The sequence below is a fragment of the Lampris incognitus genome, chromosome 3 (assembly GCF_029633865.1).
Source record: "Lampris incognitus isolate fLamInc1 chromosome 3, fLamInc1.hap2, whole genome shotgun sequence".
Lineage (NCBI taxonomy): Eukaryota > Metazoa > Chordata > Actinopteri > Lampriformes > Lampridae > Lampris > Lampris incognitus.
Window position 1 is genome coordinate 14759891 of NC_079213.1, and position 25175 is coordinate 14785065.

The following is a 25175-nucleotide window of genomic DNA, read 5'->3' on the forward strand; positions in this document are numbered from 1 at the left end:
TCCATTATATTTAAGTTCATTTGGAGAAATAAAACTCATTATTTATGCAAATCACAATTAGTCAGAGATTATGCCAATTGGGGGAATTAAAAGCCATGGAATTTGAATCTGTAATTGCAGTTTTCAGGGTCAAATAGTTAAAAGACTGTATTTCACAACATCAATCTATATGGTACCATATCCCTAACAAAATATCCAATAAGGTTGGAGGGATTGACTTTTCGCTGAAGTGTGATTTTGAGGTGTCAAAATGCCTATAAAACTGTTTGAGTTCCACAATCAAGCATTACATCATGGAAAAATTATATTTACCCACAAATGTTCACCACATAATTCTTTATTATGGAACAACAGGGTTATTACCATAAATAGAAAATCGATTTTCAGAGCTGATTGGTTTGACAATGGTTTAATATTTGTACATGACTTACTGAATTAAAATGGACTCTTATTATCCTTCGATGAGTTTACTATTAAGTACAGAATCACTATTTCAAGAAAAGGTTATGAAAAAATCTACAAAGCAATTCCCATTCCTTTACTTCGGATGTTACAAAGCAGTATACAATATTCTCCGATCGTTGCTTCTTTGCCTTCTCTAAAGTTTGATGATGCCAATCTGCAGAATAAAAGATGTGATAACAGAAAAGTTAGTTTAGTCTTCAAATGTAAAAATTTTGGGGACTTTAACTTTTGTCTTGCATGGGATATCATTGAGGCCCCTTTGAGAAGGCAACCGTTTTCTTTTTCTTTATCTTGTCCTATTGCTCCTAAGGTCAAATAAACCCACTTCAAAATAGTATCAGCAATAAACCCTGTAAGTGATTTTCTTCGCACAAGATTTAAATTTGAATTGGATCCTGGCATCTTCTGTTCTTCAGAAGCCAAAACTATTGGCCATCTATTTTTTAAATGCTCTTATGCTGGTTTGTTTTGGTCTGATATTCATAACCGGTTGTCTTTAAAACTGGATAACATACCTCCTTTTACATATAGTGACATTATTTATTTTATGGACGATTCAGACGCTTTGCCATCTACTTTGTCACTGAAAAATATGGAAAAAATTAACAGAAAAGGCTCAAATCATTGTGCACATCTATATCTAAGTCCTTGCTATTTTAAAGTCTCTTGCTTTGCTCTGCCCTTCAAATTACTCTATTTTTCTTTTTTGTGCTTTTTGATTTGTTTGTAAAATATTATTTAGTCCGTCTTATTTTTCATTATTCTATTATGTTCATGCAATTGTATTGCACCATTATTTCCATCATTGTTGATTTATTCCCATCCTTCATTTTGTATTTATTCCCAAACGTGTGTACATTTTTTGCATTAAAAAAAAATCAATGGGACTTTTATTTTGAAAATAACGACACGCCGCGGGTTCCCGTGTCGACACACGACCACGTTGTTTGACCATCTTTGCTCGGGTTCGCGTTGACGCCAAACAGGGGGGAAAAGAAGACATGGATCTTTTCGGGAAACAGTTGGCAGAGGAGGCCCGCCGCTACACCAACCTGTACGACCCCGCCTCGCAAAGCTATAAAAACGCAGAGGCCGCCATGAATACGTGGAAGGAGATCGGCCAAACGTTGGGCAGGGAGCCGGTGGAGTGCATGAAGAAATGGAAGGGGATGAGAGATAAATTCGTGCGACTGAAGACGAGATTGAACGCGATGAAGGGGCCCCTCGGACCCCGGGCCACCAGGGTCCCCGAATACTACGTCACGCTGTCCTGGCTGCACGACTTCGTCAAACACCGGGGGACAGAGAGCCGTTTACACGAGGTGAGGACGCGTCGTTTCTCCTCTGCTGTGTTGCAGAAAAATACTATTTAATGCACTGTAGGTGTCCACTTTAATATAGCTTGACTAGCGGTTTTCCAAACTTTACTCGTCACTCAGCATTCTCACTAGCCATAATTTTGTTGTTGGGAAATTACGTTTTATTTGATTTCTCTCGCAAACTTTTGATTTAACAACCACAATATTAGTTCAGTAACACACAACACCTCCACGCACAGTTGGTGAAGGGTCGACCCGTCTTGCCTATCGCGTGTACGCGGCGAGACAGCATTCCCAGTGGCACGCGAAGCCTGGCGGGGCACTATAACCCCTGCATGGGGGGTAGCACTCGACTCGTCACTGAAACTATACGTAAACCTAACTTGCTCAATGAATCCAAACACAAACGCACCTCATCGAGGAGTGAACTCACAAACGCAGACATTAACGTAACACGGCGCAGGAGTTACAGGGAGTGACGTCATCATTAATCACACCCAGGTGGTATATCACCTTGTCATACAGCATCATTACAAAGCCAAAGTTATCAAGCAGCAGGGGTTAAATAGGGATTTGTTGTGTGTGTGTGTTTGTGTGTGTGTGTGTGGGGGGGGGGGGCTCTGGTTTTTGCCATGGGTGCACGTGTGTGCGCATAGACAACAAAATCTAATATCGTCTTACAAGTTGTAAATACATATAACCAGGTGAGACAACCCTCTGCTCTGAACCCTATAACGCTAACTAACCACAGTCATTCCAGACACTGTTGGCAGTGTGCGAAACTACCGATGACAATAAACTCCCTAAGTGCCCTCTCTCCTGTGCTTCAGTGGCGTTGTTACCACTAAAGAAGAGAATAATAATACAAAGTAATATGAACAGAAGTCTATTTAACAGTTACATTAAATTGGTATTAAGTACAGTTTACAAATATACACAGGCTGCCAACACCTTTTCAAATTTCCAAACCTTTCCATGACTTAGCTACTAAAAATTGGAGGGAACCTACCGCAAACTATCTTTCATTGGTATCATTTTGTAAAATCGAATCATTATTTAAGCAGAATCTACTACTACTATGTTCGGCTGCTCCTGTTAGGGATCCCCACAACGGATCATCCGCTTCCATCTCTTCCTGTCCTCTGCATCTTCCTCTGTCACACCAGCGCCTGCATGTCTTCCCTCACTACATCCATAAACCTCCTCTTTGGCCTTCCTCTTTTCCTCTTCCCTGGCAGCTCCATATTCAGCATCCTTCTCCCAATATACCCAGCATCTCTCCTCCACACATGTCCAAACCATCTCAATCTTGCCTCTCTTGCTTTGTCTCCAAACCATCCAACCTGAGCTGTCCCTCTGATATACTCGTTCCTAATCCTTTGATATTGATATGGATTATTGATATTGATTTTATTTCGAACATGTTAAAATGACAAAATAAAATATATAGGCAGGAATACAAGAACAAATGGAAATAACAGTGAACACATTTTGCAGACTCTGTAACAACACAAGCAATAACGGGTCCATGTTCGAAAGGGGCATAGGATGAAGTAAAAAAAAAAACTTTTCTGGTCCTACCCCTTTCTTATACATTATCAGTCAAATCAAACCAAAACAAAACTTTCAAAACAAAACAAAAGTGAAAAAAGAAAAGAAAAGTAAGACCAATGCATCAAAATAAACAAAACAGCACAAGTCAAACAAGGCACCTTACACGTCATGTATCATGACATGTTATTCCAGTCCACCTCTTTGTTAATCCATCCTATATCTGTTCAGTATGTAATGTTTAAAGAATTGTTTAAACTTACTTATTGATGTACACATCTTCATTTCTTTTTTACAGTTGTTCCATAGATTAACTCCTTTGATGGTTACACAGTGAAGTTTGCATTTGTCCTAACTGTTTTTTGAATATACATATTCCTCTGAGATTGTGTTTACTTTCCCTCATTTGGTACAACTTTTGGACACTGTTTGGTCAACCAAATCCTTAAATTTTAGTGCTTTCAGTTTGATAAAGAGAGTGGGTTTGTAGGCTCTCTGTAAGTGGTTTTGTTTACAATTCTTACGGCTCTTTTTTGAAGGATGAAAATTGGATCTGTGTTTGTTTTGTGTGCGTTTGTATCCTGTCCTTCACTCCCAAAGAAAATCTTAGCATCTTCAACTCTGCCACCTCCAGCTCCACCCCGTTTTTTCATCAGTGCCACTGTCTCCAAACGATACAACATACACCATATGGACAAAAGTATTGGGACATCTGGCCATTACACCTACAGGAGCTTTCATGACATCCCATTCTAAATCCACTGGCATTAATATGGAGTTTGTCCCCCCTTTGCAGCTATAACAGCTTCCGCTCTTCTGGGAAGGTTTTCCACAAGATTTTGGAGTGTGGAATTTTTGCCCATTCATCCAGAAGAGCATTTGTGAGGTCAGGTACTGATGTCAGATGAGAAGACCTGGCTTGCAATCTCCATTCTAGTTCATCCCAAAGGTGTTCAGTGGGGTTGAGGTCAGCGGTCTGTTCGGGCCAGTCAAGTTCTTCCACACCAAACTCACCCAACCATGTCTTAATGGACCTTGCTTTGTGCACTGGGGCACAGTCATGCTGGAAAAGAAAAAGGCCCTCCCCAAACTGTTCCCACAAAGTTGGAAGCATGTAATTGTCCAAAATGTCTTGGCATGCTGAAGCATTATGACTTCCCTTGACTGGAACTAAGGGGCCTAGCTCAACCCCTGAAAAATAACCCCATACCATTATCCCTCCTCCACCAAACTGTACAGTTAGCACAATGCAGTCAGGCAGGTAACGTTTTCCTGGCATCTACCAAACCCAGACTCGTCCATCAGACTGCCAGACAGAGAAGCATGATTCATCATTCCACAGAACACGTTTCTACTGCTCCAGTGGCAGCATGCATTACACCACTCCATCCGACACTTGGCATTATGCTTGGTGATGTAAGGCTTGCATGCAGCTGCTCGGCCATGGAAACCTATTTCATGAAGCTCCCGGCGCACTGGAAGTTTGTAACTCTGCAGTTTATTGAGCCAACAAAGTGTTGGCGACTTTTACGCACTATGCGCCTCAGCACTCGTTGACCCCGCTGTGTGACTTTATGTGGTCTGCCACTTCGTGGCTGAGTTCCTGTTCTTCCTAAACGCTTCCACTTTTCAATAATACCACTTACAGTTGACTGTGGAATATATAGCAGGGAAGAAATTTCACGAACTGACTTATTGCAAAGGTGGCATCCTATGACAGTGCCACGCTTGAACTCACTGAGCTCTTCAGAACGACCTATTCTTTTGCAAATGTTTGTAAATGCTGACTGCATGGCTGGCTGCTTGCTTTTATACACCTGTGGCAATGGGTCTGAATGAAACACCTGAATTCAGTGATTAAGAGGTGTGTCCCAATACTTTTGTACATATAGTGTAGCTGGTCTCACAACCATCTTGTAAATATTCCCTTTAACTCTTGCTGGTATCCTTCTGTTGCAAATCACTCCTGACACTCTTCTCCACCCCTCCACCCTGCCTGCACTCCCTTCTTCATCTCTCTTGCACACTCCTCATTACGCCCATTATGCACCCCAAGTATTTAAACTCATCCACCTCCCTCACCTGTACTTCTTGCATTCTCACCATTCCACTGTCCCCCCTCTCGTTCAGGCATATGTATTCCTGTCTTGCTCCTTCTGACTTTCATTCCTCTTCTCTCCGGTGCATACCTCCACCTCTCCAGGCTCTCCTCAACCTGCACCCTACTTTTGCTACAGATCACAATGTCATCTGCGAACATCATAGTCCACAGAAACTCCTGCCTGACCTCATCCATCAACCTGTCCATCACCATTGCAAACAAGAAAGGGCTCAGAGCTGATCCTTGATGTAATCCCACCTCCACCTTGAACCCATCCATCATTCCAACCACACACCTCACCACTGTCACACTGCCCTCATACATATCCTGCACCACTCCTACATATCTCTCTGCCACTCCCAACTTCTTCATACAATACCATACTTCCTCTCTTGGGATCCTGTCACAGCATTGTAAGATGGCAGCAGATGCATAACGGCATCTGTCGCCATCTTACAATGCTGTGTTTGCAACATTCCCTAATCCAATGTGAATGGTACACATGGCCATTGAAACTCTAGTTAATGGTCACACCCATATTTGCATATGAAACTGGTTGTTGGTTTTGGTTGTTATGCAACTGTATTGTTTATATGGGTGGAGATACCTGCAGTCAGTTTAGACTGAAGATGTCACTTAGTTGAGTGATGAAACATATCTGTCAATAAATGCTGTAACCAGATGAAATGATTCAGCCTTCTCTGATCATTCCAGAATTCTTCTTTCTCTTCCATCCCATACCCAACTTGTGGGGCATATGCGCTGATAACATTCATCATCATATCTTCGATTTCCAGCTTCATACTCATCACTCTGTCTGACACTCTCTTCACCTCCAACACACTCTTGACATAATCTTCCTTCAGAATTACCCCTACCCCATTTCTCCTCCCATCTGCACCATGGTATAAGAGTCTGAACCCACCTCTGATGTTCCTGGCCTTACTCAACTTCCACCTGGTCTCTTGCACACAGTATATCTACCTTCCTTCTCTCCATCATATCAGCCAGCTCTCTCCCTTTACCAGTCACAGTGCCAACATTCAAATTTCCAACTCTCACCTCCACACTCTTACCCTTCCTCCTTTCCCGCTGCCTCTGGTCATACCTCCCCCTCTCATTCTCCTTTGCCCAACAGTAGCATAGTTTTCACTGTATCAATTTAGAGTCATAAAATAAAGTCTAGCAAAATGCCCCTTGCTACTGATGTTACTGCCAAACCTAGCTAGCTAAAATAAGTTAATTGGCTATCTGAGGATATGATGATTTTGCCTTGATTTAAAAAAAAAAAAAACTTGATAATGAATGACCACGGTCGCTGGTTTGTAGTTAATTAAGTTTGCGGCAGTTTGCTAAAATATCAATATTGACAAAGGCGGCATTGTTTAATGGTAAGATCAGACGACCTGTGTGGTATATTGTCACTCATGCCATGGTGAGGAAATGTTCCCACCGGTTAATAAACTCATGATGACAACACCGGCGTTACTGGATACACTGACCAGACATTTTCTCCAGTTGTGTGCCTTTGCCGGGTCCAGCACGAGTCAGGCGTGGAAGCCCGTGGATACGACTGTCAGCTCGCTGTTGACTGAAAGCGATGACCCAATGTCATTTGGGGGGGGGGATTCCCCCCCCCCTTTCTCCCTAATTGTATCTGGCCAATTACCCCACTCTTCCGAGCTGTCCCGGTCGCTGCTCCACCCCCTCTGCCGATTCAGGGAAGGCTGCAGACTACCACACGCCTCCTCCAATACATGTGGAGTCGCCAGCTGCTTCTTTTCACCTGACAGTGAGGAGTTTCGCCAGGGGGACATAGCATGTGGGAGGCTCACACTATTCCCCCCAGCTCCCCCTCCCCCCTGAACAGGCACCCTGACCAACCAGAGGAGGCGCTAGTGTGGTGACCAGGACGCATACCACATCCGGCTTCCCACCTGCAAATATGGCCAATTGTGTCTGCAGGGACACCCAACCAAGCCGGAGGTAACACAGGGATTTGAACCGGTGAGCCCTGTGTTGGCAGGCAATGGAATAGACTGCCACGCCACCCAGACGCCCTGCCTGATGATGTTTGAGTGGCTATGTGGTAGTGCTGAGCCTCAGATAGCCCCAGACCAATTTAATCCCTGTGAAGCAGTATATGATCATTGTGGTCTGCAACTGTAATAACACATCCAAAGAAACATTTCAGAGCAGTGAAACCTATTGCTTTCCAGGCTTTAACCTATAGCCAAAATAACACGCCTTGTAATAATGCAAAATAGACTCACCAGTGACGTTCACTGCTTGAAAAGAAAAGATGCACGATGATCTTTCATCTGGGCAAGCTTGTCAATAAATTTTCAGTCAAAGTCCACCAATCCATGAATGAATTCATTTTCAATTGATAGCATAGCAAGTGTATTTAACCTGTTGCCCCCTATAGTGTTGCATGTAGCTGCATAGCCATGGTGATACCGGAATGACGTTTACTAAATGTCTTGACGTATGTCATTCATTCTATTATTTTTTTTTAATGGCTGCTCTCAGCATGGGGCCAACATGATCATGCCCCACAGCTCATTATTGAAAGCGCATTCAGTATACGCACAGTGTTTTCAACTACTCACTTGGTTAAACGAATGCCGATGGGCCGGCCCTATGCTCACCAAACAAATACTGCTAGGAGTGTTACAGCGGAGTCTCTGTCAAGAGACAAGCTGGCCTCATATTTCTGGAGGATGTTAGTAAGTGTTGTGTTGCCAAAACTGTGGCGGTCTTGCATTTCTTGAGGTCAAGTTGAAGGATCAGAAATTAAAAATGATCACATGACTTAAAGGATTCATATCTGCTTTCAAACTCTTGAATTAGACCTCTCAATACATCAGCCTTGTCCCTGTCAGCATCAGCATTTGAAACAGTCTCTTTCCTGTACTTGCCTTCACTGTCAAGCAATAGTGTCAGCTGTCCAGCAGCTACCATGAGCTCACCTTGCATTCACCAATAGTCAATTTATCTTGCTGGAACCTGAGCGAGGTGAACTGTAAAATGTTTCCAGTGTCAAGCATGTTGGCTAGGAAACACTGAAAATGCTCTGTGCAGATATGTTTTAGGTCACTGTCATCACTTGCCACTTGAATGGCAGGTAATAGCCTACACATTTTCAACAGTCTCTTGCCTCCATGCAGACCATCTGATGTTGTGAAATTTTACTAGTTTCACAAAAGCAATGCCATTCTCATCAAATAGCTTCTTTAGTTGTTCTGTTCTTTTTGCGCCCCCTCTCTGTAAATAAAAGCTCAGCAACTTGACAATGGAGCGATTAAAAGTCTCACAGTATGGTACCATGCGATCAGCTGGCTTTGTGCAGTTCTTGAGGGTGTGAGCAGTCCACAGAATATACACAAGGGACTCCCCAATCGCCACCATCTGACGCAATTTGGGAATGACCCCATTGTGAATTCCAACGTTGACTGCTGCTCCGTCTGTACACACCGAGACCAACTTCGTCTTCCACTGATCCCCTAAACCACAAGTATGGAAGAGCTGCTCCAGTCCGTTCACTATGTCCTGTGCCACTCAGTTCACACCCAAATTAATTAATCCAAGGAAATCTGAAGTAAACGCTCCGTAGCTAGACACAGACACAATGTACACAATTTCCTGCTCCACTTGTGTTATGTCTTCTGCTCCATCAAAGAGCACACCCCAAAATTCAGCTGCCTTCAATTTTTCACTCAATTCTACACAGATTGTCTGTGCAATACCCTTCATGATGTGGGTTTCCCCCCTTCTCGTGAATGATATCCACCGACATTAACTCCAAGCCGCTTGAAAAGTGCAATATTCTCCTCATATGAACGCATTGGGTGTGCATGTTTTGCTTTGTGAAAGGCCAACAGAAAAATATTACACAGTGCTTGATGCTGTTCTTCATGCAGTTTGTCCTGCCACATGTCAAGAGGGTGAGTGGATTTCTGGTCCTGGCTGCACCCATTATCAATAGTTTGCACTATGTTCATGTGCTCTTTACTCTTCTTGTGCTTTTCAAAACCTGGATGACTGAAATTTTCTGTCCTTGTATAAGAGGCTCTACTTTTATCCACGAGACTCCTTTTTATGCACCACATATCTAGAACAAACTCCCAGAAAACTGCAGGTCTGCTACAACTCAGTTCTTTTAAATCTAGGCTGAAGACACCTCTTTGCTGCTGCCTTTTATTAAATAAAACTTGAAGCTTTTGATTTTCATTTTACACTACACTGTAACTTTTACTCTATTTGTTTTTAAATAGCCTTTATTGCCTTAAGTTGCTTTTCTTAATGCTTTTCATGTTTTATGTAAATAATTTTGAATTGCCTTGTTGCTGAAATGTGCTACATAAATAAATTTGCTTTGCCTTGCTAGTTATCCTTTGTCATTTCAAATATAAACACCGTCTATACACGTATAAGGAACTGATTAACATAGTTTTATATGGTCTTATAATCAAAAGTAACGCTATAGTATTAACTTCAGTTAAATTCACCAATATACTGTCTCATGCTCCACTTTTTCAAATGCCAGTGGATATTGCTTACATTATGTACTATTTAGATTTGCACTCCTCTGGAAATTTGCACATAACACCCTGTTAACGTTTACTTCTTATTGCTTACTTTTCTCTAAGAAGTTTTGCATGTTTTTTTGCATTACACTCTTGGGAGCTTACCTGTCGTTGTACTCGTGCACTGTGCTGCAATGACAATAAATTTGAATTTAATGTAGGTTGGTTATCTTCATAGTAACATTTTCCTCTATTACCCTGATAGAGGTCAGATGATGGCACACCAATTATAACCACAGAGGACCACAGTCTGGACAACCACTGTACCGCACAGTCAACGGAGGAGCTGACCGAAACCAGGCCTTTGGCACCAACACAGCCGTTCAGCTGTTCGATCCCGCTACCACCCCAGCAGCCTGCCCTACATAATCCTGACCCCATCTGGTCCTGCTCAACCCTACAGCATGATTATTTTGAAAACTGCTCCACAGTTGTGTCGCAGTTTCATAGTATTGCGGATAAGTACACCGTGGATGGACATACTGCTGCAAGCTCACCGTGGAAGCAAGGTGAGCAAATGTGATTTCATTGACCTGATAGCATACAAAACAACAAATCCCATCAGCCAAGAACAGACCCACACGAAACTAGTGACTTCTCCAAATAAACTCATGAATGTGCATCCTCACCAAAACAAATTTTTGACCCAGTGTTGATTGTTGGTCAGTTTTGAAATTAGTGTAGAAGCTGGGGCAGAGACGCAAGAATTTTCATGTTTTATTTAAATCAAAACCATCAGCCAATTTATGAGCGTAGTACACTGTTGTGTAGAACTTCACTTACGATCAGTATCTCTTACTTTTTTGCAACACAGGCAATCCCCAAGTTAAAGGGAAAATTTGCTGATTTTCGAACTTATCTCTGACTATCTGCGACAGCTATAGCACACGAATAACACCTGCAGTTGTTTGTGATTGTTTCTGCATCTCTGGAGCAGCAGTGAAATAGACTTTTTTTCTTGCCGCCAAGCAGCGCGTCGCGACATCAGATGGTGGCCGGGTAGGGATGTGCAATATGACCAAGATCTCATATCCTGATATAGGTCATTTCATACCCCATAACGATACACATTGCGATGTTAAACGTTTTCTGTAAATACAATGAATAAATAGTTTCTGGTCCATACCACCCCTCCCCCCCCGTGGAGGGGCAGCCCCGCTTTCACTGAACCATAGAGAGCAGAGGAGAATAGTGCCACTATAAATAACAGCAAAATGCAGTAGAAACTCCCACACTGAGCTGAAATGAAACTAATGCACATTAATCGGGAAAACAACAGAAATAAACAGTCTACTGTGTTTTTCCGTCATTTATGGTTGCGTTAGTTTGTCTCTCCTCTGCTTCACTGAGGTTGGGGCTCAGCCCCTCCACACAGTGCTCAGTGGAGAGGAGAGACAGACAGACAGTGCTGGAGAGTTGATCACAACTTCACGAGTTACGTTACTGTAAGTGCAATAAAAGCTTTGCGAGTGAAAAGCCAATAAGAGTAATTTATTAATGTAATCCACGCAAAAGACAGACAGACTCAAAAAGATGAAAAGTATTGCCGTGAAGAGTGTGATTTGCGACACAACAAAATAAATGATACAGCATAATATGAAGCTATAGATGGTTTTTTATCGTCACATGATATATATTGTCATATTGCAGTTCTCGCAGCCAGAAAATGGAATACAGCCTAGCAGGTTTTCTAATACTCTAATCCAGAGGTCTTCAATGTTTTTCAGGCCAAGGACGCCTTGGCTGATAGACAAGGTGGAGGGACCCCCTATTACATATCGTATAAAATTGTGTTGCTTATTAAACCGTGCCAACAATAATGTGTAGGGCGCCGTATAGTGCCATGTATAAAAGTACTGTGTAATGGTGTATACAAAGCTATGCCATTAAAATAATAATTATTGACATTCATATATTTATAGAGCATGTTTTTTTGTAATTCTTTTTTATTTAGGAAAATCAAGAATGCACATTGACTTACATTACTTGTACAGAAATGAACTGAGTAAGTAGAAGATAAAAAACAAATTATATATATATATATATATATATATATATATATATATATACACACACATATACACACACACACACACACACACTCATCCATATACCTATATACTCCCATACACATATGTATATGTAAACAGAACTATATACATTATAACTAGGGTACTTTATAGAACATGTTTTAATTCTATAGTGACATTTTTTACATTTACAATTTCACAATTTTAATGGGGGAGGGACAATGAAGCAGTAAACTTAACTTTATGTGTGGATGGCACAGCTCCTAACTTGGTGAGAGGTCTGACCCTGGTGAGTGGCACACAGCTTGTCTATTCTAGGGCAGATGGAGGTTGTCAGGCAGAGTGCCATATCAGCCTCAGGCTGCAGTCTTGACCTGTACTTGCTTTTCAGGTAGGTAAGGGAGGAAAATCCACTCTCGCAAAGATATGTCGTTGCAAAAGGTAAAAGGCTCCTCGTTGCGTTTGCTGTCAATTGTGGGAAGTCTTTCTAGCAAGAGATCCAGAACTAGATGAGTGGTCTTGTCTCATACATGTTTCTGTATGTACTGTCAGTGGATGAGCTGATCCTCCTCTGTCACTGTCAAGTTTGAGCCATCTGCTGCATTATCTTTGACTGGAAACTGTATCCATGTCTTGTCCCTGTGCCAGGAGTCAGCCTCAGAAAAGTATTTCCCATATTGACCCTCGAGTGCCTCCAAGTGTGCAACAATTGTGCATGTTACGTGAGGTGAGAGCACTGCAGAATCTCCCAATTCATCCACTGATGAAAACATGGGAAAAGTGCCCTTCCTGACTTGCTCCCTCCATCTTTTGATTTTTTCAGAAAGCCTTCCATTTTGTCATACAGCTGGATGGCATGTGTATTGTGGCCTTGCAAAGAACTGTTGAGTCTTCTCAGCTCAGCGTAAATATCTGCAAGATGGGCAAGTTTAGTAACCCAGACATCATCACTGAAATTTGCAGCCAGCTCTGCGCAGTTTTGGCAAAGTAAAAACTCCCAAATAGACGTACGTAACTCGAACACGTGTGACAGCACTGCTCCACGCGAAAGCCATCGAACTCCAGAATGGTAAAGTAGCGCAGTGTGTTCTTCTCCCGCAGCAGCACAGAGAGAAGAAAAGAGACGCATTTGCAAAGCACTCTTGTTGACAACATTGACAACTTTCACAACAGAGTTCATGATGTCTGACAATTCAGCACTAATTTCTTTGGCAACAAGAGACTCCCTATGTAGCATTCAACGCTGTCGACGTCACTTGGGGAGCCACACCTTTGTCAAGCGCTATTTGTCCACTTTTTAAACCAGCCATGGCTCTTGCACCATCAGTGCACATCGCAACACGTTGCCCAGGGTATGTCATTTTCTCTGAAGAAAAAAAAAACCATCGATCATTTTGAAAATTTCAGAACTTGTGCGTTCAGGCAGATGCTTATGTAACCCGCACTTTGCGTTCGGCCGTCGTCTCCCTACACGCCCTGGGACTCTGCGTTGTGTTTGTTGTAGTATGATGTTTGCGTGGAAAAGGAAGGAGGCGGAGGCTTGTGATCGTGGCTGAGACCTGGACACTTTATTGGCACTCGCTTACACTTCACCTCTCATCAATCAGCTGGCCGCTGGCCTCATCATACTCACAGCTTCCGGCAGAAGAAACAAAAAAACATTTTTCTTTCTCAATAAAATTAAAATAAAAAGTGCAAATGTGCAAATAAACACATCTCATATCAAAATGCTACCTTACGGCAAAACCAAAGCAAATGTCATCCATTATAAATTAAATAAGGCACTTATTACCCATAAAATTAAACAAAAAAACCATGGATAATCTGCTCAAATAATACTGCATCCTGCGTTATATGCCATGCTAATGCTCAACAGGCTAGCCAACACCTTTTGTCACATTTCTCTTGCCAAATACAATGTTCGACATCAAACTTTAACTAGGTTATAAACAAACTTGTCTATTAACACCACAGAATAAACAGTTAGACAATATGTGCGATATAAATCAATATTTTTATGATAATGCAGACCGCCAGTAACACTGCTCACCTTCCGGCAGAAGAAACAAAAAAACATGTGATCAACGTAGCCTTTTGCCCGGGACAAGACTTAGGGGTACGGTGTTGCAAAAGGGACAAACATCGCCATTTGCGGCATTCCCAGGGGAACATACAGCGTAACAGTGCCACCCTGTGGCGGATTTACATTACTACCTTACATCTACCCCTTCTTTAATTGATGGCGTCCCAGCCATCAGACCAAATAAAACAAAACAAATAAAACTTATGAGCATAAACATTAAAACAGATCACACTGAAAGTGACGTATTAATACCATGAGTTGCATATGAAATGTAGATGTGTAAATGCAATCAAAGTAAATAAACCATTAATAAAACTTGTTTTGTTTTTTTCGTGGATTATACGTGCCTTGCTACTCTCTCTGCTATGGCCCTCTGCCACAATGTCCAGCCCCTCTCTATCTTCTGCTGTTCCTCTTTTGATCTCACCACCTGTGACTCGTAAGACAGTTTCTTTGGGGGACGTCGAGTTCTCTTTGGGTTCCTCCTCAGGCTGGGGCCATCAAGTGCGTTGGTGTCACTGACATTTATGTCCTCTTCCCCCCCTTGACTCACTTTTTCGGCTTCCTCCCCCATTACCTCCATGCCATCCACCTCCCAGTCCCCCATGTCAGACTCAACTCCTGCACTTGTTGCTGCACCAGCCCGCTCCACCGGAAGAAACATACACTGTGTAAGAAGGTTGCGGTGAACCACTCTCTCTTTTTCACCATTCTCTGTTCGGACCACATACACAGGTATACTGGGTTGTTTCTTCACCACAATGTATGGGCGTGACTCCCATCTGTCTCCCAGTTTCTGCCGTCCCTCCACATGACATATTTTGACCAAGACTCTGTCCCCTGGGCTGAAACCTTGACTCTTTGCCTTTTGATCATAGCACCTTTTCTGCTGCTCTTTTGCATGTCGTGAGGCCTGGTTAGCCTGAGTATAAGCTTCCGACAGACAGTCATGCAGGGTCTGGACATATTCACTATACTCACATGGCTCTTTGGTGGTAGAAAGCCCAAAAATCAGGTCGACTGGGAGTCGTGGATGTCTACCAAACATTAGATAATACGGTGTGTACCCAGTAGAGTCATGTTTGGTGCAGTTATACGCATGTGTCATTGCATCCACATACTCATGCCAGCGGGGTTTCAGGTGAGGCTCTAGTGTCCCCAGCATGTCCATGAGAGTCCGGTTGAACCTTTCGGTGGTGCCGTTACCCTGGGGGTGATAGGGGGTTGTGTGTGTCTTAGTGACACCAGTACACTTACACAGCTCTTTCACCACAGCACTTTCAAAATTACGCCCCTGGTCTGCATGTAGTTTTGCTGGGAATCCAAACCAACAGAAAAAGTTCTTCCACAGTACCTTCGTCACTGTACAGGCTTTTTGGTCTTTAGTGGGATAGGCCTGGGCGTACCGGGAGAAGTGGTCAGTGACAATAAGCACATTTTCTATGCCTCCCTTTGATCTCTCCAGAGTCAGAAAGTCTACACACACAAGTTCCATAGGAGCGCTGCTGTGAATACTGACCAGGGGAGCCCTGAGGCTTGCAGTTGGAGTCTTTCTGAGGCAGCACCTTTCACACTGCTCACACCAAGCCTTGATTTCCTGGAACATCTTAGGCCAGTAAAATCTCTCCCTTATCATCTGCAGCGTTCTCTCAAACCGTAAATGCCCTGAGTCATCATGAAGTGCAGTCTTGACGGATGTGTGAAATCTCTCTGGTAGTACCAGCTGCTCTACTACTCTCCTTTGACAGTCTTGGACCTGACGATACATTATTCCATCCCTTACTAATAACCTCCGCCACTCTTTTAAGAGAAGGCAAACCTGCCTGCCACCACCAATCCTCTTGCTGCGGCTCGGTTTTTGGTTCACACTTTTAAAGTGCAAAACGGGACCGATTACAGCATCCTCTTTTTGCCCTGCACGAATTTCCTGTTTTGTCAATGCAGGTAGAGAGTCCATCCCCACATCTTGATAGGATTCACCGAGCGTGTGTGACAGAGGTTCTTGATGCTCAGATCCCTCTGAAGCAGAGCTTTCCAGTTGTTGGGGAGATTGTTCCTCTACACAGCTTTGTACTTTGGCTGATACAAGCTGAGGGCAGGTTTGCAGGACTTGGGTGACCTCCTGGTTAGACAGCCGGGAGAGGGCATCAGCGTTTGCATTATTCTGTCCTTTTCGATACTGCACATCAAAATCAAATGCTGACAGCCGAGACACCCACCGCTGACCTGTAGCATCCAATTTTGCAGACAACATGACATACTTGAGGGGGTTATTGTCTGTCTGGACTGAGAACTTGCGCCCATGTAGATGGTCATAGAACTTGTCGGTCACTGCCCATTTCAGAGCGAGGAACTCTAGTTTGTGTGCAGGATACCTCGTCTCTGCTGGGCTCAAGCCTCTGCTGCCATAAGCTATGACTCTCTCGACTCCGTCCTGAACTTGGGCTAATACAGCACCAAGCCCCTCCCCCGAGGCGTCAGTCTGGAGCAGAAAGGGTAGGCTGTAGTCTGGATAGCCTAACACTGGAGCAGTTGTCAATCTTTCTCTCAGTGACTGAAAAGCCTCCTCACACTCATCAGTCCAGACAAAGGGCGGGTCAGGCACTAACCTCTTCTTCCCCCCTCTCCGTTTCTTTCTAGGGTCACCAGCAGTAAGGCGGTACAGGGGCGCGGCTAAGGTGGAGTAACTGCACACAAACCGCCTGTAATATCCGGTGAATCCCAGGAACTGAAGCACCTCTTTACGATTCGTGGGCCTCGCCCAGTCCATGACTCTGCTGATCTTCTCTGGGCCTGTCCTGATGCCCTCCGCAGACACCAGGTGACCCAAGTAGTGCACCTCCTTTCTCACAAGCTGACATTTGGAAGGCTTCAACTTCAAGCCATGCTCCTTCAGTCGATCGAACACAAGCTGCAGCCTCTCCAGATGCTCATCAAAGGTTTTAGAGAATATGATCAGATCATCAAGGTAGATCAGGAGATGGGTGGAGTTCAGATCGCCAAAGCAGCAGGTCATGAGTCTCTGGAAGGTGGACGGAGCGTTTTGAAGGCCGAAAGGCATTCTGTTGGCTTCAAACAGCCCCATGGGAGTACTGAATGCTGTTTTGTGTTTGTCCTGCTCCGCCACCTCTACCTGCCAGTATCCAGATGTGAGATCAAGTGTTGAGAAATACTTTGCTTGACCCAGAGCCTCCAGGGCCTCCTCTATTCTGGGCAGTGGAAATGCATCTCTTGTGCTGCAGGCGTTAAGCCTTCGGTAATTGATGCATAATCTTAGTGATCCGTCTTTCTTGGTAACAATCACTACTGGCGAAGCATATGGACTCTTACTAGGCCTGATAACCCCTGCTGTTTCCATTTCTGTCAGCAACTTCCTCACATCCTGCCACTGTGAAGGGGGAATCTTGCGGTACGGGAGTCGAAAGGGCTTTGAGTCGACCAGGGGGATTTCGTGCTGCACTGTTTTTGTGTGGCCATAGTCCATTGAGTGCTGTGAGAACACCCCCATATTCCTCTCTACAAGCTCTTTTAGGAGGGCACGCTGGTGCTCATTCTCCACTGCTGCTTCACTTATGTCCACCCCACCACTGCTCACAACTTGGTTCAGACACAGGTATGTCTCTTTGTTCTCCTCATTTTGATGACAACCCTGTTCCGTGGCTGAAAAATCCACAACACTGTCCACCAGGAAGGCGCTGGCCAGCTGTGTGTGTGGTTTGATTGTGACAGTTTGTTGGGACAGGTTCATCACTCTGACAGGAGCACAGCCTTTCTTCACATCTGCAAGAACTTTGGCGACCATAAAGTCCTGGGGAAGCCGAATGGAGGCGTGGCCTTCAATTAGCGCTGTGTATGTCTTTCTTTGTGGGCCAGCTTTGATTTTGCACATTAAGTCCATCTCTCCCTCCCGGGATGCGTATTTTACGACCAGTGTACACAGCAGGGCCCACCATGTCGTCTGCTCCTGTATATTCAGTGTCGCCAGTTTCCAGTAAAGCTGTGTACCACTCTGGATGGCTTTCCTTCACCCGCTGAAGATATTGCTCCCCATAGGTTGCTTGGAGGTGCCTCCTGGCGGCACGGACGACATTAGTTCCCACAAGCAGTGGGGCGGAGGAGCGATACTCGGAGTCAGGGACAACAAAAGCCGGCACACTCTGGAACTCTTTCCCCAGCACTTTCAACTTAATGCGCAGGACACCAGAGTAAGGCACATCCTGACCTGCTGCACCTGCTATGGGTATTTTAGAGGGCCGTAGTTTCTGTCCATGGAGGTCAGGGTGGTTGCACCAGTATCCGTGAGTAATACTGGTTACCTGAGAGCCGGAATCGATAAGAGCCCTGCACTTTAATCCATTGACTTCCACCTCACCCTCATTCCTGGGACCCACAATAGGAATGTCCTCTACTCCATCATCAGTATCGCTCACCTGCAGTGGGGGGTCTTGCTGCTTGCCCATGGTTGCCCCAGTTACCACAGGCTCTAGGCGTTTAAATGCTGCGTTGAGTGGGGCGTGGTGCTCTCCGCAGAGGTCGCAGGCTGGGGTCAGTGAGTCCAGGGCGGACTGGGATCTGGGAGCACCGCTCGACATACTCGGGCTATATGCCCTTGCTCCCCACACCGGTAGCAAACAACACTGGAGCCCTGAGTAACTGTTCTGGGAGATGGTTGGGGCCTTAGTGGGGGTGCAGGGGTAGGTGCAGCAATTCTCAACTCAAGGTGAGCCAACTTGGTCATCTGTTCTTCTTGGCTAAGAGCTAATTTCTTGACCATATCTTTAAGCTCTGTCCACTCTGAAGTGTGTTTTGACCTCTCTGACCTCATATTGGTATCACATTCTGATGTGACCTGCACCTGGGTGAGCGCTTTCTTTGTCTTGTGTTGTGACTGGAACTTCTGAGTCTCTTTTGCAAGGTTTCTAAGCTCTGCTTGCAGCTCCCGGAAACTCAAAAGCCTGGGCTTCATTGGTGCGATCCTTGCACACACCATCTCATCCATAAGCCCTCTTAGAAACTGTCGAGTGAGTTTACTATCACGATCAGGAAATTGCCTGCCCCCTCTCTGACTTTCCTCTACCGCTCTCAGTGTTGCCTCCAGAGCAATAGCATAAGAGCAGGCAGACTCTCCGGACCTCTGGCTGCGCTCATAGAAGTCGGCTAGTGGATCAAGTGAGCCTTGTGTGTCGCTGTATTCAGCCCTGAGCTCCTCATACACCTTCTCTGGAGTCTGGTCGTGGGGGGGTAGGTTCAGGACTAGCTTCCTGGCCTCACCGCTCAGGTGTCGCACAACAGTCGAAAAGCGGAGGTGTGTGGGGAGCTCGATTGCCTCCAGAAGGTACTGCATATCACGAACCCAGTCTTCTACAAGTATTTTGCTGTCTGGATTGCCAGTGAAGATTTGGACATTTTTTACCTGATGAGTTTGCATGAACCCACCATATGCAGCTGGTGGAAGGGTTGTGTTGGCTGCAGCTCTGACGGCAGCATTCATTGGGGGCTCATATGGACGTGGGTGCATGTGCGGGGTGGTGGATGGGTATGGTGGAGGGTGTTGTGGTACATGACAGCTCGAGGGTCTGAGGCAGGGGCTGTGTGGTTAGGGGCTACATGTTGCACTGCTAGTGGGGTGGTCACCTCTTGGGGGTAGAGGGCAGCAGGCTGTGACATATGCAGCTGGGGGATTGATCCATGCTGCAAACTTTGAAGGGTCTGGCCAGTAGAAGAGGGGTAGCTCATAATGTTCATCATTGGTGGCATTTGAAAGCTTGGCATGAGGGCCTGGGGCACAGGGGGATTATATGCAGGACCAGTGTAGACCTGGGGTTTAGGCTCGGCAGCAGGGCTTTGGTAAGGAGGGGTGTCTGGGTGAGTCATGGTCGGCCGCTGTACAGTTTGCATTTCCGTGGAGGTGGGGCACGAGAGGCTGTGAATGGGCAAAGGGTGTGTGTGCTGGTTCACACTGGCTTGGGCCGGGGGATTAGGTTCCACTAATATCTGTACAGCTGGAAGGAATGCACTGGGCAGGCTGTAGTCTGGCCTGCTGTTTCGGTGGATTGGTTTGGCAGCTGGGCTGCTGTCAAAACATAGTGAGGGTGCTTGCATTGGAGCTCTAGAGGCTGGCAAGGTGGGTGCATGAGCTGGAGTGGAGTAGTGAATAGGGTAAGGTGACAGTATTGGGGGTGGTGGAGTGAGTGGTGCACTTAGTCCTGGGTATGGGGGCTGCTGACTGCTGTGGTGGTCTTGAGGGAGGATCAGCTGTTGGGTGGTGGTGGGGCTAGTGAAGTAGTTGTTAAGCTTTGGCCTCGCTGATTGCTGTTGATTTGCAGCACTGGTGGTTGTTACACCCTTGCTTGAAAGGTGTGGTTGTGTCTGGGCTGGAGTGTCACAGTTGTGGCTGGCTGTGGGCATCGGGGGCAGTTGGGAACCCAGTGTGGCAGCAGAGGCACCTTCTTGCTTTGACTGATAATCTGCATAGTCACTGAACATTTTGATATATACTGCTCAAAAAAATAAAGGGAACACCTAAAAACATAATATAGACCTCGATGAATGAAATATTTCAGCTGAAAATCTTTATTTATTAGACAGAGGAATGTGTTTAGAGCAAAATAACCTAAGAATGATCAATGGAAATCAAAATCATTAGCCCATTAAGGTCTGGATTCAGAATCATACTCAAAATCAAAGTGGAAAATGAGAACATAGGCTGATCCAACTTCTGTGGAAATTCCTCAAGACGATTCAAAATGAGGCTCAGTAGTGTGTGTGGCCTCCACGTGCCTGTATGCACTCCCTACAACGTCTGGGCATGCTCCTGATGAGACGACGGATGGTCTCCTGAGGGATCTCCTCCCAGACCTGGATCAGGGCATCGGTCAACTCCTGGACAGTCTGTGGTGCGACATCGCGTTGGCGGATGGTACGAGACATGATGTCCCAGAGGTGCTCGATTGGATTCAGGTCTGGGGAACGTGCAGGCCAGTCCATAGCATCAATGCCCTCAACATACAGGAACTGCTGACACACTCTGGCCACATGAGGATGAGCATTGTCATGCATGAGCAGGAACCCAGGGCCCACTGCACCAGCATATGGTCTGACAATGGGTCTGAGGATCTCATCCCGGTACCTAATGGCAGTCATGGTACCTCTGGCTAGCACGTAGAGGTCTGTGCGGCCGTCCAAGGATATGCCTCCCCAGACCATCACTGACCCACCGCCAAACCGGTCATGCTGGAGGATGTTGCAGGCAGCAGAACGTTCTCCACAGCGTCTCCAGACTCTCTCACGTCTGTCACGTGTTCAGTGTGAACCTGCTCTCATCTGTGAAGAGCACAGGGCGCCAATTGCGAATCTGCCAACCAAGATGTTCTCTGGCAAAGGTCAATCGGGCTGCACGGTGTTGGGCTGTGAGCACAGGCCCCAATTGTGGACGTCGGGCCCTCATACCATCCTCATGCATTCTGTTTCTCACTGTTTGAGCAGAAACCTGCACATTAGTGGCCTGTTGAAGGTCGTTTTGTAGGGCTCCGGCAGTGCTCCTCCTGTTCCTCCTTGCACAAAGGACCAGATAGCGGTCCTGCTGCGGGGTTGTTGTCCTCCTGCGGCCCCCTCCACGTCTCCTGGTGTACTGGCCTGTCTCCTGGTACCTCCTCCATGCTCTGGACACTGTGCTGGGAGACACATCAAATCTTCTTGCCACAGCACGCATTGATGTGCCATCCTGGATGAGCTGCACTACCTGAGCAACTTCTGTAGGTTGCAGATACCGCCTCATGCCACCTCTAGTGGTGCGGGCACTAGCAAAATGAAAAACTAACCAAAGATCGGCCAGAAAAGATGAGGACAGGCAAATGGTCTGTGGCCACCACCTGCAAATCCATTCCTGTTATAAGGGTTGTCTTGCAAATTGTCTAATTTCCACCTGGTGGAAATTAGACAATTTACCAAAAGGTGAAATTGATTCACAAATCAGTGTTGCTTCCTAACTGGACAGGTTGATATCTCAAAAGTGTGATTGACTTGGAGCTACATTGCATTGCTTATGTGTTCCCTTTATTTTTTTGAGCAGTGTATTTTTTTCTAAATCACTATGACTGGTGTAACTGTTGGTGTCAAAACAGATGACTATTAATGATTCACTGTGTTCACAGAATAAGTTTAGCCGTGTATGCAAAATCTCCCCTTTTTTTCCCAGTAAATATATCAAAAAACAATAATCACTATCAACTCAAAACTCACATTAAACTTGAGTCAAAATCAGATGGTCAATACACAACTCTTAACCAAAACCAAAAAATTATGAATGATATATATATCAGCATAATGTTAAACACAGTGTTCCTATAGCAGGATCTCACATAGCACACTTTTACACAACTCAAATAACAGTTAAGTTTATCGAAATATCATAAAAAGTCCTCAAATGGATATAGCAAGCTTTCAACAGTCTTTAAAGGATATTTGAAGAGGTGAGTATCTTGCCAATGCTGCAGCGCCGATGACAGTAGTTCAGTCCACCACACTGTCCAGTCACTGAAGGTAACGCAGTTCAATGCAGCAGCAGCAAAGGCGAGGACGCGAGTCTCTGTATCTCCTTGGATCTCGAAGCACCACGATCCGGGTCACGGCACCATGATGTAACCCGTACTTTGCGTTCGGCCGTCGTCTCCCTACACGCCCTGGGACTCTGCGTTGTTTGTTGTAGTATGATGTTTGCGTGGAAAAGGAAGGAGGTGGAGGCTTGTGATCGTGGCTGAGACCTGGACACTTTATTGGCACTCACTTACACTTCACCTCTCATCAATCAGCTGGCCGCTGGCCTCATCATACTCACAGCTTCCGGCAGAAGAAGCAAAAAAACATTTTTCTTTCTCAATAAAATTAAAATAAAAAGTGCAAATGTGCAAATAAACACATCTCATATCAAAATGCTACCTTACGGCAAAACCAAAGCAAATGTCATCCATTATAGATTAAATAAGGCACTTATTACCCATAAAATTAAACAAAAAAACCATGGATAATCTGCTCAAATAATACTGCATCCTGCGTTATACGCCATGCTAATGCTCAACAGGCTAGCCAACACCTTTTGTCACATTTCTCTAGCCAAATACAATGTTCGACATCAAACTTTAACTAGGTTATAAGCAAACTTGTCTATTAACACCACAGAATAAACAGTTAGACAATATGTGCGATATAAATCAATATTTTCATGATAATGCAGACCGCCAGTAACACTGCTCACCTTCCGGCAGAAGAAACAAAAAAACATGTGATCAACGTAGCCTTTTGCCCGGGACAAGACTTAGGGGTACGGTGTTGCAAAAGGGACAAACATCGCCATTTGCGGCATTCCCAAGGGAACATACAGCGTAACAGTGCCACCCTGTGGCGGATTTACATTACTACCTTACACTTACGACACAAAAAAATTCCTTCTGCAGCCAAAAGCTGAGCGTCGTTTGACACATCCGTGGATTCAGCCAATTATAATGCAAAAGCCTCTTGTCAACCTCAGTTTCTCTACTAGTTGCACCCTCACATCAGTTGCCATGTCATCAATGCGGCAAGCAATGGTTGTGTCCGACAATTGAATGCTTTTCAGTTTATTAACGTACTCATCATTCCCAAACATTGTTTTGCACATATCACTGGCTGCAGGCAATATTAAATCCTCTGCAGTTGTGTATGGCTTTTTGTTCTGAGCGATCCAAAGAGCAACTTGATAAGAGGCTTTCAACGCTAACTCACCGACTTTAGCTGATTCTCTCATCAGTGTCTGTTGGCCTTTGAGAGATTTGAGACGGGCCTGAAAGTATTTCACGGGTTTTTCTTTCAAGTGAGTATGGGTTGTCTCCAAGTGGCGCTGTAGCTTTGATGGCTTCATACTTTTGTTTGACAGCACGGCAGAACAGATGACACACTCTGGTGATTTAGTGCTGTCAGTCTCTTTAAAGGTAAATCCAAACTTGAGATAATTCTCTGAATATTTTCAGGTCTTCTCTCATTTGCGCTTAGCAGCAGTTGTAGCATGGCTGTTAGCAGGTGCGTTAGCCTCATCCTCTGAACTTTCGCCAGTGGTTTGTGATGAAGTGCAGGGTCTGTCAGAGTTTCTTGGTCAAGATGTTACCAAGCGATCTAAGAGAAGCAAGATCTAAGAGAAGCAAGATTTCCACCCGCAGACATGGCCAATTGTGTCTGTAGGGATGCCCGACCAAGCCGAAGGTAACACGGGGATTCGAACGGGCGATCCCCGTGTGGGTAAGCAATGGAATAGACCGCCACGCCACCTGGACGTCTGTCTGTACTTTTAGTTCTACGATGTTTTACAGTGTTGGAGCTCTGTTTGAGAATGCAAATACTGCATTAAATATCAGTTAAAGGAACCGGAGTCCCGCATGTGATCAGTGGGCGGCATTGTAGAACATTTTGCCACTTTAATGCAATTCAAACCGAAATGGGTTCAGTCTCATATAATCCAATATTCAATTCAATTCAGTTCAATTCAATTCACCCTTATTGCAGACTCAGTGTCCATAACAAAGACGAAGACAAATAGGTAAAAGACAAACCCTAGACAATACACAGAGTAAACACAATAAAATAACATAAATGGAACAAATCAGTGTCTTATAAGAAGGCAGCTATACCAGTGGTCCCACTGCCAGGATTGGTTATAGAAATTGAAACATTTAAAATAGTTTCATACAAAATTATATACATCGGAATCTCCAGAAGACCTCATTAAAATTGATGAACTTCTGTCCACCACTGAATTGCCCAAACTTGGCCAAGAAGATCAAATTAATCTTGATCTTCCCTTCACTGAAAGGCCCAGGGCTCATTACAATCTAATAAGTAACCAGGGGAATACAAGTTCCCCCCTGAATTTTAGAGAACGTAAGGCTGTACTCATGTAGAGATTTTGAAGAAATTTTAAAATCTCTTTAAGAGGTTTTTCCCCTACACCAGAAGGTCAAAGTGCAGGATTAACTATAAAAGAATTGCTCTTGGAGCTGGAAGGGGATA

At 44.7% G+C, this 25175-nt stretch overlaps 1 protein-coding gene across 2 annotated transcripts in view; it reads left to right on the top strand.

Annotated features, from left to right (window-relative positions):
• Positions 1-1441: 1441 nt before the first annotated feature.
• Positions 1442-25175, top strand: part of LOC130110665 (uncharacterized) — a 38866-nt gene continuing 15132 nt past the window's right edge. For both annotated transcript variants that reach the window (XM_056277833.1, XM_056277834.1), the window contains exons 1-2: positions 1442-1787; positions 10231-10534. In XM_056277833.1, coding sequence (XP_056133808.1) covers positions 1467-1787; positions 10231-10534 — 625 coding nt within the window. In that variant the 5' untranslated portion in view covers positions 1442-1466. The remainder of the gene's footprint in view (positions 1788-10230; positions 10535-25175) is intronic.